At 46.1% G+C, this 18996-nt stretch overlaps 1 protein-coding gene across 3 annotated transcripts in view; it reads right to left on the minus strand.

Moving 5' to 3' along the window:
• The window catches only part of LOC146199178 (hemocytin-like), a 111324-nt gene that overhangs the window by 73004 nt on the left and 19324 nt on the right, over positions 1–18996 (minus strand). For 2 of the 3 annotated variants that reach the window (XM_084594641.1, XM_084594639.1), the window contains exons 17-32: positions 18571–18809; positions 17484–17665; positions 16664–16938; positions 15600–15730; positions 14875–15181; positions 13548–13900; positions 10060–10779; positions 9687–9719; positions 9243–9317; positions 8632–8712; positions 7728–7811; positions 7424–7507; positions 7210–7293; positions 2386–2527; positions 1771–1967; positions 792–973 (exon numbers count right to left, since the gene is read on the minus strand). In XM_084594641.1, the coding sequence (XP_084450767.1) occupies positions 792–973; positions 1771–1967; positions 2386–2527; positions 7210–7293; positions 7424–7507; positions 7728–7811; positions 8632–8712; positions 9243–9317; positions 9687–9719; positions 10060–10779; positions 13548–13900; positions 14875–15181; positions 15600–15730; positions 16664–16938; positions 17484–17665; positions 18571–18809 (3169 nt within the window). The remainder of the gene's footprint in view (positions 1–791; positions 974–1770; positions 1968–2385; positions 2528–7209; positions 7294–7423; positions 7508–7727; positions 7812–8631; positions 8713–9242; positions 9318–9686; positions 9720–10059; positions 10780–13547; positions 13901–14874; positions 15182–15599; positions 15731–16663; positions 16939–17483; positions 17666–18570; positions 18810–18996) is intronic. The other variant, XM_084594640.1, reaches the window with a different exon arrangement.

Consider the following 18996-nt stretch of genomic DNA (forward strand, 5'->3'; position numbering starts at 1 on the left):
AAATATTTTAATATATGCAGTTATGGCAATAATCTGGACGGCCTGGTGACATTCTTCAACGTGGTCAACGAACGTATGGAGAGACGTCTTTCCTATCCTGCAGAAATGCGCCAGCAGCTTTGCGCAAGCTACATCCCACTCCCTTTGCTAAAAGTGCGTGTTCAACGCTTCGCCAAAAGTGTTTGCAACTTTTAGTCTTCGCAGGTGCCACTAAAGCTCCACTATACGGCTAAGAAGCAATCCACTCATTTAGTTCATTTTAGCAAAGACGTTAAGCGTCCTGATGGTAGGGAACCGAAACAATTCATTTTTGTCGTTCTTTTAAGCCTAAAAGTATCATGGCGTAAAAGCAGCCAATTCAGAATGGTTCCTAAGCTTTAAAAATGGCGGAAGTTAAGCTTTATTTAAATCTGGTTGTAACGAGCGCTAGCACCCGCCGCGGTGAATCGGTGTTGATCGACGCTCGGCTCTGAGCTCGACCACCCCGATTCCAGCCCGACTGGCTCGAATCCGCTCCTGTGGTTGTTTTTATTTTTAGTTCGACCTTACGAGACATTGAAGGTCATCTTATCCCCACTCGGAGGCTTACGGAGAAGACAAGATGGGGTCTCGCGAAGAGCTCAAGATCATTCGTCGACATCCGGCGATACTCAAGAGTTGGACCCCAGAGAAAGGAGCTTCCGCAATAAAAAAAAAAAAAAAAGGACCCTTCTCATTGCATCGGTTGAGGACTTTAAAGTTCTCGCTCGCCTCGTGCTCTCGAAGAACGGTAAGAGTTGTCTGCAACCTGCCTTGAGTTCCTCCAAGATTTCGAAATCTCCAATATCTTCTTCGGAAGTCTTGGGGTCGTCGCCGTCCAACCACTCGGTCCAGCCGCATTGCCGTGGTACTTCGTCCCCGGGTACGGGCTGCTCAGTGGTCGCGGCAGGGACGGTCGGGAACCCTACGAACGGCGTGCGGCCTTCTCTAGGAGCTGGATAAAAAACAGACAGCGTGACAGTGCGGCAAAAATATCAAAGAGGCTTAGATCCACGATGCAACGTTTAGCACTAAATGTATGGGATCAGAAGTTTAAACAATACGGCGCATCTGAGGAAAATCAAAGGTGTTAACGAACTGACCGTGATACACCATCCCTACCATGGAGCGTTTGGATGCTTTTGACGGAGCTGCATAAATAGCGAGCTCTGGCTCGGCAACCAAACCACGTCTCTGTGAGTCTTTAATAATGTTTTTGAGCTACTTATCTAAAAGCTCGTTAAACTCCACAAGTATCGTATACGTTTTCTCCTTGCAAAGAAGAGTTTCAACGTGTTAGATATCTGTCGTATTGCCCTCGTCTAAATCAAGGGTAAGCGGGGAATGTTAGCTTTCACGCGTGCTCTTGAGTGACTCAGCTTCTTCGTAATGCAATCATATATCTATACACCTCCCCATCGAACTCCCCATTCACATGTAAAGGGTCGTCCACTTCTAGCTATAACACGGTCACTGCTCTCAAAGCAACATTGCGCCCGACGTAGGCATATATCGATGCAAAGCGATGCGAGCACAGAAGGACCCGGGCGTGTTGCTTCACATGGCCTGCCACTAAGCTATATTGCATGGCCGAGTCGGACGCAATGACGCTTTGAAAGCAGTGACCGTGTTATAGCTAGAAGTGGACGAGGCTGTACACATGCACAAACTTACTCATGCAAATATTTGACCTGACATTAGCCAAAGTGAAGCTTGTTTTGTTTTTTGGAAGAGAGGGAGCTTAGTACTCACCACAGACGCAAAATACGCGTATCTTATAGTTATGACATGTCCTTCCCTCCTCTTGGTCGTTGTTGAAGCACAACAGCCCCTTCTCTTTGAGACACGTGACACCTCTGTCGTCGGACTCGGACCAGTCGATCAGGTCACCAGTCACATTGTGAACAGCCTTGCACTCGATGGCTTTCATTTCATTGACATGACACGCCCTGTGGATAAATGTGGCATCAAAGTCTATTCTCGTAGTAGGCGAAAAATATGTTTCCAGTGCTCACTGGTCCGGCACTACGCCAGTTTTCTGCAGATCAACTTTAGCATCCCTGCCAATTCCGCCCTCCTTTTCTCCTCTTCCTCCTCCACTTTGTCACAGTGCATATAAAGCATATTTATCTTCTTTGAAGTCTCATCAAGGATTACGTTCTCCTCCGTACAACACACTTCGCGAACCTATTCTGGCTTATGAATACCGTTTACACTTTTCACAGTACAAATTTCGTACATTTGTTTCATAACGAAGAAAATCCAGCAGTTCTTGCGTAAATTATTATCGAAGACTGGCTCAGAAAGAGCCACGAAGTAAAGCCTTACGGCGCCTCTGAACGTAAATCCAGAAATGTGGGGGTGCACCTTTTTTCCAGCGAGCTGACAAACTCGAAATCTCCTTCTTCTGTGCTAGGACTGTCGGTATCGACGTATGGGGACCATCCGGGGTAGCATGTAGGGCCGGGGAACGGTGGGGCTCCTCCCGGCACGGTGTTGAATGCGGGTTCTGCAAACGACATGCAATGTGACGCGTCTGTCTGGATTGCCTTGCATAAGCGGGCTGTGACAAGAGACATCACTCGCTTCAGTGCCCTATAGAGATAAAACATGCAAGGTGCAAGGAGCAAGGTGATGTATTAGGTTACACGACTTTTTTTAACGCGGTAGCGTTAAGGAGCTCGTGTCGCAGAAAAGCCGGTGTCGTCAGCGTCGGCGGCGTTGGCCGTGAAAAAAGCAACTTCCAAGATGGGCTGGGTGGGAATCGAACCAGGGTCTCCGGAGTGTGAGACGGAGACGCTACCACTCAGCCACGAGTTCGATGCTTGAAAGCGGTACAAAAGCGCTTCTACTGAATGCGGTGTTGCCTTAGAAACGTACCGTAGAACGTTATACTGCGGTGTATATCGGTAATTATGAGCATGTTACTTACAGAAGTCGCAGTTACACGAGTAGCGAAGTATGTTTCCGCTACATTTCTTCTGCGCTCTGCGCACATGCAGAGCCATCTTGCGGCAAACACAGAAGAACCCCTCCTCGCAATGTGCGGCGCTGCCCCGACACGTGGCGCGCCAGTCGCCCCTGACGTAGGGTGCGAGCATCCAGGCACCCTACCCTGACGTTTCGCCGTGCACCCTCACGGGTTGTAGAATCAAGCGTCTTTTCTTTCTTTAGATCACTATCTTCGCTCATCCGCTTCTCCCCTTCGGGCCGCGTGGGTACCGGTGCGAGGATGCCCCAATACCCTTGCGTTTAATAAGTTTTCTCGACGAGGTGCAATAACGCTATCGCGTTCCACTCTTGAAGGCGAAGCTTAAGCGTCCTCCAAATTTTTTTTTTGTTCGCTGGCAACCTGTAAGAGGACATAAATGGGGCCTGTAGACCAGACCAAGCAAATATTAGTTTAGCCGAAGCTGAGGCCAGATAAATGTCTGTAAGATTCTACAGTTCCAGAAGGTTTTGTGGTAAGAGCCAACGCAAAAGGCAAAATGGCAGGGGGTTGTGCTTGTAACTTTACCTGATTTACTTTTGTCATGTTTGGAGCGAACACATGCACGTTATTCCTTCGTCCGCCGTTGTGTTCAGCTAGGAACGGTTCATTCCAACGCCCCTCTAACTACGTGAACTAGCCATGTTTTCGTAATTTTATAACCACCCTAGATTTTGTGAAATGCATCCGAATTATGTTAGAGAACCAATATTGTACTATGTCAGTCCCGTTGAAGAAACATGGTGGTCGAATTTCCCGCAGCCCTCCACTACGGCGATCCACATTTCCTAAGTTTCTCTGGGACGTTGACCGCTATAAATCGACCATCACAGAAACAGTCTGATTTTGTCGGGTTAATTGCTTGCCTCGGTTCGAGGTCTGGTTCTAATCAGTGTAAGATATCACTACAGAGATACTTCCGAGGGTTCTCTAATATTTGAAGGCAACATAGTTGGGTTGCCAAACCATGCAGCATCTAAGGCTGAAAAGGTGAGGACTTTATTATCTGAAATCAACGGAGACTCTGCTCGAGAATTCCCAAGCATGCTATTTCAAATTACATTTTTCATCGTCAATCAGCAAAAGCCGGTTTTTGAGAGGTGATCGTCATAAAATCTTCCAGACAAACAACGATCGAATGCAAGTGGCCATCGCCAGTGTCTTGCAGTGTGTCTTGCAAGCAGCAGGTATACCCAGAGGCAATTAGAAATATGAATTAGGTACAAATTTCCCGAAATGATTTGAGCTTTTTCGTGTCAAACTTAACTAGAAAATAATTTACTCCTCGAGACCGCACTCTTAATAATAACCACTTTTTACAGACTCTTTCCAGCGCCTGCTCGCGACCGTGGTTTGCCACAGCAACGCCAGGGTTCTGTCACCTAAGTTATATTTCCGCCGATTCTGCCCTAATCAACGAGTAGCTGCTCCGGCAAAGACAAGTGAAGGACAACTTTTCTCAGTCTGCGACGGTCCGGATGCAATGCCCTTGTTTACATTATTTTAGAATGTCCAGTCTCGGCGCAACGGCGTGTCACGTTTTCGTGGTTATGTCGTCTGTACTTTACCTTCGTTTCACAAGCTGCCTGCGCGAAGAGGACACACTAAAGCTAGTTATAAACCTGGTAGTGAGCCGAATTATGTACAGCCTACCCTACCAGTCCCTCAACAAGAGCGAAATGCACAAGCGGATGCCCTTCTACGCAAAGCGTATAAGACAGCGCTCCGACTGCCGCGCAACACATCGACAGAAAAACTCATGGCTCTTGGATTGCAAAACACCTTCGAAGAGCCACGCGAGGCGCAGCTTTAGTCGGAAAAACTCAGGCTGCTGCAGACAACGACTGCAAGAGCGCTCTTACAGAGACTCGGATACCGCGAGCAGATTCGAGAAATAGCGAGTACGGAAACGAGCCCCGACCAGCTTCGCAAGTCCCTCAAGGTAGCTCCAATCCCGAGAAACATGTACCCTAACCTCCACCAAGGCAGAAGAGAAGCGAGGGCCGAATTCATTCAAAAAACGTACGCTCCTCAAGACGCGACCGTGTATGCAGACGCGTCCTCGAGAGGAGGACACAACAAAATTGCAGTGGCCACGGTGGTAGATTCGTCTCTACGTGAAGTGACCACCGCCTCTATGCGACACTGCACAGTAGCAGAGGCCGAGGAAGTAGCCGTTGCTCTAGTGGTAGCGGAGGGTTATAGAACCGGATAGTTGCTAACGATACTCACGGACTCTCAAACAGCCTCTCGAAATTACATGAATGGTAGGATAGGTCGTCACGCGCTCCGTATACTACTCGAAGCGAGCGACAGAATTAAAAACCACGAAGAAAACTAGACCAGACACAAATTTTTTCTAGGTACCGGGGCACAGGGGGGTGGCAGAAAACCAAGCGGCCGACAGGATAGCTCGAGCATACACTACTTTCCGAGCATCCGAAGAGTCCGCGGAACTTTTGCCAGCACCAAAGGCATACTCGATCATACTAGAAAACTATAGAGGCAGAAGAATGCGATATGCCCCATTTCACAGTTCTGTCATCAGATGGAAAGCTGTCATTTGGATTAAATTACAGAGAGGTTCATACCCAAACCTACACATACTAAACAAAATGCACCCTAACATATACGCGGACAGATGTTCGTGGTGCGATGAAAAACCCACACTATATTACATCACATGGGTCTGTCAAAACATAGACGTGGTCCCCAAAATTTAAAACCCGAGTTTGGAGCAATGGGAGACTCTGCTGTCCAGCGACCGTTGCGAAGACCAGCAAGGTCTGGTAAAGCGAGCTCAACGGGCTGCAGTGGCTAGCGGAGCCCTGGACTGAGGGCAACCGACTATTGTGTAGAAGTGGACGAGGTCGACGGAGAAGACTCTTATGGATGCAACAAGCAGACATCTCTGAAGACGTCCCAAAAACCATCTAAATAATATAGGGCTAAATAAAGTTTTTCCTTCCTTCCTTCAAGACGAAGCTGTGATCCTGAATGCCTATGCGCATCGTCGGGTCATTGAGCAGCAGGCTCTCTTGAACTTGTAAGGGAAATTTATATTGAATAGCCGCGTACTATACCAACTGCTGACTGGTATTCAGAAACATTCAATATGCCATTCAGCTGTTAGCTAGCAGCTTTATTTTATTTTAATTCGAATGCATCACTAGCCCAACTACGCACAAACCTCTGTGGCGTTGTTGTTTTTATAGTTGTTGCTTTGCCTACTCGGTGGTAGCCATAAAGATGGCGGCGAGTGGGAAGACCGAAAAAATATATGTAATTCAATAAAGTAAGTTGGTCGCCATTGCAGATCGCTTATAGTGAACGCATTGTGGGACGTATGACCAACTATAAAATGTGTTCGCTATGTGTACTAATGATAGAGTAATATTCTTCAAATGCAACCGGGGCGAGTGGTGGCTGTGCCTGCACTTTGGTTGATGATGGCAGGTCTCGGCGCACTGAAGCAATTGCTTGACATATACAAAGATGGAATCTCGAATGCGATTCGACCACCTCTTGCTAACAGTCCGCGAAAACATAGCAACTCGAGTTTCCGTTCATGCAGAATGGAGTTTACTCAGAAGCTTTGCAGCAACAAGGTCCGAGTATTGCAGGGCATGGCATTCAGTAAACATGCAGGCAAACATTATCAGAACGGGTAAATATAATGAATTTGGAAACATCTGCAGCAAAGGTAAAGCCACAAAAAGTGTGCTTTCGCATTCTCACACGTAACATGTCTTAAGTGTATCTACCAACGTTTTTCGCATTATACTTTCTATTTGCTTTTAAACCCATTTTTACGTACCTTTACTGTACGTCCTTGCCATTCAGACAGGAGAGGATCGGCCGTTTATGCTTGCCGCTGTCAGCTCACCTGATCTCTTTAATAATATTAATGAAGATATTTTGATGCCGACTGTAGCAATGATGAAGATTATAAGTGCGCACTCTGAGCTTTCATCATGGTGACATTACCTGCCGTTTCTACTGCTTTTTGTTTTCATTTATTCACACTGCCAGCATGATTCCAAGAAAGAAGTCATGATTTTTTTTGCGATACAAAGTGACAAGGCATCTATGCACGTGTAACCGCACGTGCAGTGATGACATCAGGGATAGTACCATCTAACAGCCTTTCCTAACATCCAGAAGTGGTAAAGTAAAGCAACTACGCGAGAAATGCCTCTCACCTGTAGTGAAATATGACGTCGTTGTTTCGGCTGACGTGCCGCCTTCGGTGGTGGGTCGACCAGTGACGTCGAAGTCCGTACGACCTGCAACACGTTCATATATGAGACGACGAAAAGTTTGCTCCTTGCTAGTGTACATATAAATGAAAAAAGAACAACAACATGGTTTTCAGGTCAGGTCTATTTAGTAATCTAAAAAAAAGTTTGCAAACACCTGTGGTGACGTAAGTCGTCTGTTCCTTTGTCGAAACCCTTCCTTCCGTAAATAATGGAGGAGTGGTATGAGCCATCGTGCGATCTGTCAAGAGGTTAGAATCAAAATAAGAAATGTATTAGTTACTTGGAGGGTGGTTATGAAGACTGATTAATTAATAGGGGGTAAGCAGGATAAGAAAGCTTCTGTTCTCTGGTACGCTGAAAACCATACTCAGCTGAGATCCGGTTGGTGCATGACTCGCTTTTCTGAACTTCACTTGCTTACAGCACCTCTGCATATATGAAAATACAACTATAGTCACCTGCAGTGACGTACGAGCTTGTCGTCTCCGTCGAAGGCTCGCCTTCGGTGGTAAATGAAGCAGTGTCGTTGACTTCTCCTTGCCCTGCAAACATAATGTAAAATCAAGTCTTAACAGCTATAACGCTCTAAATATTTGCTTGCAAGCTTATGGTTACGTCAGGTTCATATGATGCGCATTCTAAGCCTTCCTCCATACACCTAATGCAATCTTATGAGCACTAAATTGAGATCCCCTGTGCTCACTCCTCTAATTCTGCTACGTGCCACCAGGGGATATTGGCCGCATCGCATATTTTAAAATATGATCGCTAAAACTTCGGTTGTAGTTAGTTGGTGCTGGATATTCATATGGCAACTGATGAGCGCAAACACTATGTACAATCCCCGCCTCTACTCGTGCTTATCTCCTTTTCGTTCATTGTCTAGTGTTTGCTCCCATCCATTATCATAACAATATAATTGCTAAGTGGCGCCTTTTAGAACAACTGTCAGTAATATTGAATAATGTTGCCCAGTACCTTCATATGAATATCCTGTTTGCTTCGATCGGTCATAATGAGGTAGCGTTTTTTCTATCGAGGCCGAGTACCTTCTGGTGCCTGTTTGCAACCGTAAACGTTTGAAAGAGTACGTTTCATAGCCACGTTCATGATTTCTTGACGTGTATTAGTTATAACATGAGGCGCGGATGAAATCTTGCATTTTATGCTCGATGACCATAGCGTTCGAATTGATGTTGCTGTTATCCCAACTCTGGAGTGACATGCTAGTGCTGTAACGCTTCTTGTTACGTTTTGCTTTAAGCGCAGTCAATGGCAACTATTTTAAGTGACAGCTTCTCGCGCGACATAGGTCATTTTTAGTTCACAACCTGTATGAATATACAAGACATCAAAGCTGACCTGCTGTGAAAGGTGTTTCAGTTTCCCCTGATGGTTCGCCTTCTTTACCGAATGGCCCGGTAACGTGGACCTCCGTATGATCTGTAAACGTTAGCCAACAACAAGACTAAAGAAACATATCAAGCAGGAACAGCAGTAGAACATAGCCTAACATAACAACCTTCAAAGAGTACAGTGTGCTCCTTTTTGATGCCCGTCCTCGTTTAATGCAATAAGGGGGTGGTCACCAACACGACTTCATTACAAAATTAATCCTGATAATAACATCATCAAGCTGCTTTAAAAAACTCATAGTTTGGAAAACATTTATCGGTTTCGTCAAAAACCCTGACAAGCCCTTGGAAAACAGCGGAGCAAGTCATCGCAGGCATTATTGGCATCAGCGACGTCTGATGGGTAGCGGCTTCAAAATACACCTTGACAGTGCCTCATAAGCATCCTCTCTTGCCGAGTTGCGTAACGAGAGATGTTCTGAAACTCTAGCAGTAATAAGGACAGCACAGCAAGAAAAGAAAAGAGTTTGATGTAACTTCCATCATCCGCCACCATCGACAGCATGCAATATAAAACTGCCATTTAGGTGGATTGCTTGTGCAGAAATCGGTAATTACCTGTGACATAGCTCGACGTACTCGTTTCCTCTGATGGCTCAGTTTCAGTGGCGATGGGAGTGGTGAACGTGTCCCCTGCGTAGTGCGCAAGACGAATCCCAGTTACTAGCATGTTAACCAGTAGGTGCGAGAACGAACAAACTGGATGCCCTGTTATTTTTTATTTTTATCAAGTCCTTTCAGCCTTTCTGCTCAGGGCTACAGCACTACCAAAACTTCAGGAACTTAATTTGCTGCATCAAACTGCTCAGCTGTAGAACATACAAGTGCCTTGTCATTCATTTCGATACAAGCGGTTTCGGCAGTGAATAGATTAACATACTTATTGTACAGCACGGACAACTAACTCAAATTAATGCATTATAAAAAAGGTTATACAAGGCCTCATGGTTCCTGGAAATTTCGTTTTGGTCGATATACACGATATTAAGAAATAAGACCTACCATGATCGCGTGTTATCGGCTCGTAATGTATATCTGCAAGACAAACCAAAAGCATGTAAGATGCGCCCCACTAAGGGATAACGTTAGCGATGATTTCTCTTGAAACTTAAGTATATTTGCATTCATTTGAACGAGATCGACTAATTTTGTTTTCTTTGATAATCTTCACAATCTCTTCAGGACCGCCACGCATGCAGGTTCTATCTATTTGTAGAAGCTTGAATGCTACGAATGCTACGAAGCATCTTTACAGATGCATACATGCTTTGTAACTGCGCTGTTCCCTTTTGGTCATGGCACAAGCCCTTCATCATTTTGTCTAAATTTTGCGGTGATGGGACAGCTGCAATGAAGAATAAATTAGGTTCCGTACCGCACTCGCAGAAGAACCTGACGGCGTAGTCATGACACTTCTTTCCCGGAGCTTGCAGCCAGTTAAGACATACCAGGCCGGTGCCCTTCGAGCATTTAACACCGACGTCTCCTGTGCTGCGATAGTCGGTCATGTTCTCTCCAATATTGGCCCTGCAATCCACATCTGCGATTCTGAGTCCGTCACATACGGGGAACATCTCCTTTATGTCGTCTAGGGCTTCTACGTCGCCATCGTCGATGTCCGGGCTGTCGATATTGTAAAACGCAGTCCAGTGAGAAACGCAGGGACCCGGAGGATCTGGTTTGGGGAATCCTGGTGTGGGCGTGGCGTCACGAACGTAGTCAGTAGGACCTTCGGTTTTGGCGCCTGACGTCGGGAGAATGGTAGGTGAGGTGGCGCCACCCTCATGAGTGGTGTCGAAAACTGCAGTAGTTGCGGTAGTTTTTCCGTCTGTGCATTCTGAGCACTCCTCCTCGGTCGTACTTGAAGCCGTTGTTGACGGCCTGCTGGTCACCTTGGTTTCGCCAATTCCTGTCGGTATGACAGTTACCGTTGTGTCAGCCAATGTTGTCGATCTTGTCGACGGCCTGCTGGTGACCGTGGTTTCAGACGTTCCGGTCGGTACGACGGTTACCGTGGTTTCACCAGTTCCGGTCAGTGCAACAGTTGTCATGGTCTCAGCCAGTGTTGTCGGTCTGGTTGCCACCGTTGTCGAATCTAGAATAAAACGATGGAAAGGAAGAAAATTTTAGCTCGCTGAATCGAGATGATGCTCGGTGAATACGACAGCACTATTCTTATTTATTGTTTTAGAAACTTCGATGAACTTGCTTCTTCTTTCGTTTCTGTTGTGCCGACTTCACACCTATGCTTGCTTCTGATCGGCGGCGGTCGTACTGACCCCACAGCCATTTCAGGCATTGGGATATAAATGCAATCGCTGGTCACTAAACGTTTGCCCTGGTGAGATTTCTAATTCTATCCCACTAAAAAATAAAAAGATATAGCAAAAACTAAAAGCAGCCCAATTTGTAGCCTCCCTCCCCCCCCCCCCCCCCCTTTGTCAGTATTATTCAAAAAATAACCGGGTATACAGCAGCATAAGATGTTATATGAGTACGTACAAGGTTAATAAGTATTTCTTTCTGCTTTGCGGGCTCTGAGAGCTAAGAGCACTCTTCAGCGAGGTAGAGCAATGTGTTAACCGGATTTATTTCACACCTAAGGTCAAAAACCTATGGGACAGAAACGTGGACGCTAGCTAAAATGTTTCAACTTAAATTGAGTGCAACACAAAGAGATATGAAAAGGAAAATAATGGGCGTCACGTTAAGAGACATGAAAAGCACAGTGCGTATCAGGAAACAAACGCGAGTTACTGACATTCTAGTGGAAATCAAGATGAGATGGGCATGGGCAGGACATTTAGTGCGAAGGCGAGATAACCGGTGGTCGCAAAACGTAACCTACTGGATTCCAAAGGAATTCAAACGTAAAACAGGGGCCAACAGAAAGTTGGGTTGGCGTATGAGATAAGTAAGTTTGCAGGGGTCGTGGTTGCAGCTGGCACAGGACAGTGCTAAATGAAATTATATGGGAGAAACCTCTGCCCAGCATTGGGCGTAATCAGGCTAATGACACGACGATTCGACTCTTCCTCAAAGTGATCTGTAAGAATTAGAGGCTGGCTAACGGGTAGGCAGAATACGCATCTCGTGTATGGGAACTCGATCTATAGGAGCTCAGTACACATTTAAGTATGCAATGCTTAGGAAACGTGCCGACATCGAATGGGAACCGAATACGAGGACGAACTTCTCTGAAAACATAAGGATATTTCCAGCAGATTGGTATCAAACAGAAAAACTAAGCTTCATCATAACACTGCTACTAATGTTTTGTTTGTTTGGGTTTTTTTTTTTTTTTTTTTTACGGGAGTTCCATTTTAACCCCCCTCACATAATACTCTTGTTGGAGCCCGTTAGGTACCTAACAGAATAAAAATTAAATATCTAGCGTCATTCTAGCCAGTGCCAACACAACCAGAGAAACATAGTTTCCTTACATCTGAGAACACTTAGACAGTGATGCTTCGCTTCAATTGCCTGACGAGCCAGATTACAGTTTACTAAACAAATGGCGCATAAGCATTTTTTTTTTTACAAGCAGCCAGGGAACGCTACCAAGGCCTAACACAGGCCGAAGATTGATAATCTCTGGCTGAGCTTTGCAAAAACCCACATGAATATTGCGCTGTCACTGAAATTTTCCCGCAGAGAGCGAATGTGTGTGCAGGCTGCCATTCTTGTCTTCCAAAGGCAATGGAGGCTTAAGACCATAAGGAAAAAATATAAAACTCCGCTCTTATTCTCGATCGGAAGATAGCGCATGAACACAGCCTTTCGCGCTGCATTTTATAACTAGCTGCCTCTCGCGTACTGTGTAAGAAATTGCCTTCATCGTTCATCCGTTCGTTTCACGCCGCAATAAGGCCGCAGAATAATGGGCAAGAGCTACGACGCAAAGGACGAACGTAAGGAGTGATCTCGAATGACGGCCTCCATCATCTGCGCCTGAACGAGGCGGCCAAAAACGACAGTGGAAGTCGAGCGGGAAGTCCAGCTTAGGCACTCCTCCGTGCGTCAAAACCATTCCGGGGAAACCATAATCTATGCCCAAGTAAAAAAAAAGCTGGAGAAGGCGAGCGCATGAAACCTTACTAACGCATAAGCACCGATATAATCTCTACTCAAAAATTTGTTTTGGTTTAGCTCTGGTTAACCCTAGTGGAATTGCGAAAGGAACGGCGGAGGGTTCTTTTGCTTGCTACATTATTCCCCTATGACGCCCTATCTGTGTAAGGTGATACATTATTGGGGACACTTAAGCTCATCCTTTAAGGTTATGACGCAAGAGCGTAAGCTACCAGCCCACATATAAAGTCACGCTTCAACCTAGCCGTATGAACGTGTCTGCATGTCGTAGGGGTAACAAGGATTAAACGGTTCTGGCAGGCTGATTTTGATATCACAACTCTTGTCGCTCCTTTCATAAGGAGCGAACCGAGTTGGCAGCTCCTGCCCATGGCATAGAGGTATAACGTGAATTCAAATGTCGTGGCAGGTTGATCGCGAGGAGGTCGAGGAGCAGGGGGGTCCACAGGGCAACGGACCACGTGACGAGCGGTTAGACCTGGCGTAGTATTCATTTCGCAATAAAAACGCTACGCCTTTGGTGCTAGCACATTTTATGCTTATATCTGTTATTGACGATAAAATAGACTGCTCTTTTTTTTTTGTTCTTACCACAGTATGGATCTTGAACACTGCACTCGGCGGGCAGTCTTAGTTCGCGCTTAGTAACACCTTCAGCCTTCGGTAAGAACACAGAAAAACTTGGGCTCAAATATCAAATTATCATGGTTCCACATAAAGTGAACAGATATCTCTTAAAAATCTTGTCCCTTCGGCTTGCGTACTACTCACCGCAGTCGCAGAGCAGGCGCACCTCGTAGTCGAAGCATGCTCCACCGGCCTGGTACCTGTGGTAACAAGCTAAGCCTCGCGGCAGCTCGCAGCTTGCCATCTGTCCGGCCTCCGCCAAGTCCTGTCCCGTGGCAGCGACGCGGCACTCGATGTCGACGACGTGCGTCGAGCCACAGTACGCGCCGTAGTCGGTGGCAAAGCGGTGGTCGGCCAGCAAAGCAAAGTCTCCCGACGCCCGCGCCGCAGGGTTCAACCACGGCGTCCAGCCGCTCGCTGTGCATCCGACGGCGGCGGGTGGCTCAGTGTTGGGGCACGGATGACCTGTGCACACAATACTCCCACGGCGGCAGAAGCTGCGACAGAAGCAAGATGTTGGCTGCTATACGTTCCATAGAAAACAACGAGTCATCTTAATATATATGGCATGGCCATCACCAAAACTTTCTATAATTAGTACTACAGCGTTTGGTCCTCATTGGTGAGATTTAAGACAGCAGTCTGTCCTTGCAAATGCTGTGGGCCTCAGCCATAACCACCTATACATGCTAATCGCGAAGCAATTTTAGAATGTTTTGTGAGGGCATCCATTTGTTCCTGACAAATTAAGGCAGTTCTCAATGCATGGAATATATATAGAATAACGTGACGTTATTTGCGCTGCAAGGAAACCCCTCCAACGTGCGGACCTCATCGATCTTGATATGATGGACGTAGCAGGAACGTAATGAGAGCGACGAAGAAGAGAACCGGTTGTTATGGTAATGTAAGGAAGTTATCTTTATTAAGTAAAGCTAGCACGATGACCTATATTCACGGAAGATGGGCAAGGAGATGGGAAGATGGGTAGGGAAGTAAGGGAACCGGGAAGTAAGGGCAGGGAGGTCGCATTTGAACGTACACGCCTGCCTTACGGGCAAATTGCCAAGGGGATAGCAGCGTCGGTCATATGCTGCAGAAATATGAAAACATTTGTTCACACGCTACATAAAGCACGCAAGCTGCCGGAAAAAATAAAAATTAAGCGACCTTCAAGCTCTGCTCCTACTTTGTCAGGGTGTCGTATATATCCTTCCATTCTTCCTCCTTACATAAAAGAAACCGTCACGTTCAATTAGAGAGACGAGCCAGAAGAAAGAAAGGGGAAAGGGTCGGTTTCAGATATGGTCTCTTGCTAATTGTAGCGGAGGAGAAAACAAAAATTAATGTAGGTATGACGCACAACGATGTTTACATTAGAGAGGTGTAAATATAAGCACTATCAACGCAATTATCTCCCTTCCCTCCCCCCCCCCCCCAAAAAAAAAAAAAAAAGAAGAGTGCTACCCACCATGACTCGCATGGTTCCGCTATCCTGGAGTCCTCAATGCGCTCGCCCTCGAGGTAGACGCGACCGTTGATCTCCTTGCAAGGCACCCGGCACTGTGCCTCGGGCACGCAGTTCATGTCCCGCTCGTTGTCGTAAACGAAGCCTGCAGGACAAGGCTTGGGCCTACAGCCCTCGATACATGGTGCGGTACTATTGTCGCACAGGGGGCCCTGCTCGCCCCCGGGTGAACCCAGCGTCTCACAAGTCGTCGGCGGGCAGCCGGGAATGCATGCGTCGTATTCGGAGCACTCGGCGTCGCACTGGATTGCTGTCGGGTAAATCAAAGGCCGCAGGAAATATCAGACGGTTCAGAAACTTCGCTCTGTTCGAAAGCAGTAAACTACCAAAATGTTTTCTCGGCCGTGTTGTGGCCATAACTTTGATTTCATCAAGCCGACCTCTGCTAGTTCTGTGGACCAATAACGCAAGAATAAAGCGTGAGACCGGGAAAGGTTCCGGTCACTAGATTACCAGCGAGTTGTTATGGAACGATTTTTAATTATGGCACAACTTTAGAGGAAACGTGTGCATAAAAAAAAACAGCCATGATATGTAGTCACTAAACAAAATGGGATGCGGATGTTTGTAGAAGGACATTCGTTACAGACTCTCGTATATGTATGGGGTATTGAGCACCTATAGAAAGAATTTAAACAACGAAAAGTATAAAGCAGGCGTGCACTTACGGCAGAGGGACTGTGAACGCCACTTGATGTGGATTCCCTGAGCGCTGCACTCGTGGGCGTATGCAGCGATGTTGGTGCATAGGCACTCGCAATCGCCACCCGAGTCACAGCCGCACACGTCTTGCACGCACCTGGAAAACCGCAAGAAGGAGAGTAGGTGGCGATTGCATGAGAAATATGCAAGCGCACTATAGTTTTCGTTGAGCATAAAGCCTCTGCATACACCATGTAGACGTTTTCTTTCCTTCAGCAGTTACTTATTGTTCAAACAGCGCAAAAATGAGGCTACTGAAAGCAATAAAACAAGCAACCATTATTAATTAACGAGTTTTCATATAATCTTATCACCTATGGAGGCAAATGTTTCACCCGGATTTTGATATTTAGGGGCTTCAAACATTTTGATGCAGCTTCGCCAGTAGAGGTTCTTAGTTGATTTTATGATTTCAGGACGTCAATATTTGTCAATTTGGGCTAGACGGTCTAGCACGCTATGATGCTTTTGTCATTGACATAAAGAGATGAAAATGAAAATTTCGACATGTCGTTGAGCAGTGCTTTAAATATTTTCTCCAAATTGTGATTATTTCCGTGCTCACATTACATTCCTCCTGAGGTGAACGTTCACAGCGATGGAAACAATAGTGCACCATGTTAGATGATAATTTCAGTATTTCAAATTATGTTAGCAACAGTGCTATGTTAGAAAACGTTACTAAACAAAGAAACGCTTACTCAGCTGCGACCAGCCAAGTCGTCTTTTTTACGAGGAAGAGAGGTAATCCTTGTAGTTTGCCGGCTAAGCAGATAGCAATGTTTAATACTTTCTCTTCCACAAAAAAAAAAAAAAATCAGTTCATTCACACCTACACGACACAATGAACACCCCACCCCGTTCGTTACATAACTCGTAATTGAAAAGTAAATTTAAGGTGTCATATATTTCGCAAAGCTCTCGGTTTTTAATAAGACACCCACCCTGCTTACCATGCTTTTGTTAGTCGTAGTTAAAGAAAAGTGACACACGTCAAAAGATCAAAGAAAGTATGGCGTGCGGCATCTACCTCTCAAAGTACTGCTCCACGTCCACTTCGGTGTGGCAGGGTTCGAACAGGGGAGACCGGAGCACCTCGCACCGTTGCGTGGCCCACGCCGTGCGGTGCGGCTTCTGTTCGCACACCTCGTGACCCTCGCCGACGAGAGAGAAGTTGTTCCGGCAAGCGTCCTGCAACTTCCAGGCGTCCCCAAAGACCCGAGCGTCGCCCTCTGCGACGCCACCGGAGGGCGTCTGGAAGTCGTTAGTCTGGTCGCCGTCGAAGTTACCGCATAGCCCTTTCACCTGCCACGGAAAGCGAGGCATCGACGAGGCATGAAGAACGTTTGTGGTCATCCGCTCAACAAGAGATATCTACAGGCCAGTTCGCAACGAGCCATTTGGCTGAAAATAAAGGAGGAGCGTTGTTGACTCGATCTTGTTAGATATTTTAACTAAACCTTAGCCTTATTTAGTCAATATTCTTTCAGCGAACCTGCGCCCTCGGGTGAGTTGAACTCGGCAGCGGCGGCGGCAACAGCAGAAAGTGTGCTGGAGGTAAGTGCCGAAATCACCTATGACAACCTAGAAAACCCTAGAAACACTTCCACGCAGTTTCAGCTCACCAGATAAGACTGGTCGCCTCTCACGTCAAGAAGTCACAAGGCAGCATAATGGCGGCTTCGAGAATGAACAAATATTAGAAAAGTTCGCGGCAATATGAGGTTTGGTTGGGTTTGTCAACTAGGCCCTCTGCTACTTAGCATATCAGAAGGCCTCATATATTAATATTAGCTCCATATTAGCTACTGTAAACATACTTTGATACGGCGCTGAGAGATTGCCCTTACCCTTCCTCTCCAAGCAGGCTGCAGAGCTAGGGACACAGTTGTCCCTTTGTCCCACTGAACGATGAGGCCAACGTCAGTGAACACCGTCACGTGCAGGGTGGTCTCCCGCACCAGATATCCAGGACCAAATCTTACGACAGGCAGAATCTTAGAAGCGCCCAAGGTAAGCAACTCTTTGCCACCTGAAAAGAAAACAGGCCAGACGACATGCACATTTAACAAAACTTTCACCATACAGCTCAAAAATATTGAGCGTAGAGTATTTTTAGCTGATTTTACTGCCACGATCTATACCTTATCTTATCTTTACAATGTGGATGTTATTGAGGATTTATTTTTACGCGGGCTAAATTCTCTTAGTTACCATAAATGCCTTTTTATGTGCCCCGTTTCCATCTCCTCAATCAATGGCTTCACGTCCTTAATTTCTGAAAAACGTGCATTTATATCTAGTGAGAAACCTTCAGACCAGTGAACAACGTTTGTATGTCCTATTTTATGCTGAACTTGCTATTGCTATTTTAACGTAGGTTACGAGGCATACAATATCGCCCTATAGAGCTTCAAAAACATCTAGGATATGCTTCAATGTCCTCTAAAAATCAGCCTGTCGCAAATTCTGCTTGACGCATGTTCTCAAGTTGAACATTAGATAATCACTTGAAATGCTACTGACTAAATAAGCATCCAAGTATATTTAGGATTCGCATATTATAATCGAATCGGCATTAAATATCCCGCCTGTTCAAGAAACATTGCTATCGAGGCTGACAACTTCCGGGAAGGAAATTGTGCTATTCAATTATAGCATCTTGTTAACTTGCTGATAAACACTGAATTAAGAACAAACAGTGCTCATTCAGATGTATATTTAACGTTGAACAAGTAAAAGGAATAACTCAAATAGAGAAAACAAATTTAAGGTATGGAGCACACACTATGTTGTAGAAACCAGCATGTGCTGCGTTTTCATAAAGCGTAAAATAAAACCACGATATTAAATATTTTCCTCAAAGGCATTTCTCCTCCGTCAGGAAACTAAAAGATGAAGATTTTTCTTCAGTTAGCATTCCAATGAGAAACTCACGGGAAACGATCCTGGCCGTCCTCTTGCAAACATTGTCTCCCGTGGAACACGGCACGTTCTGTACGGTCACTTCGAAGTGGGTGCCGTCGGCCAATCTCCCTTTGGCCAGCATAAGTTCGCAGTCGGAGCGGAAGTCGTAGATGTGTCCGTCGAACGAGTTGAAGTGGGACTCCCCCCAGGCAGTACACACGCCAGGGCAGTCCTTCTTGTCGCAGTCCCACAGGCCGGCACTGCAAGTGCTATCGGTGCACGAGACACAAAAATATATTAGACGCCATGGTCAGGAAAAACAAAATTCACCGGGCGATTTGCTTGGGACTAAAGACGAATTATCGTACGCTAGAACAGTCAGCCTTAATTTTGAGTTTATGTGGTTTTCCTTGATTTGAACTGGCTTTGCTCGGCTCACATATCGTACGAGGTACG

Source organism: Amblyomma maculatum, chromosome 2 (genome assembly GCF_055883805.1).
Source record: "Amblyomma maculatum isolate TAMU_Amacu chromosome 2, ASM5588380v1, whole genome shotgun sequence".
NCBI classification, from domain to species: domain Eukaryota; kingdom Metazoa; phylum Arthropoda; class Arachnida; order Ixodida; family Ixodidae; genus Amblyomma; species Amblyomma maculatum.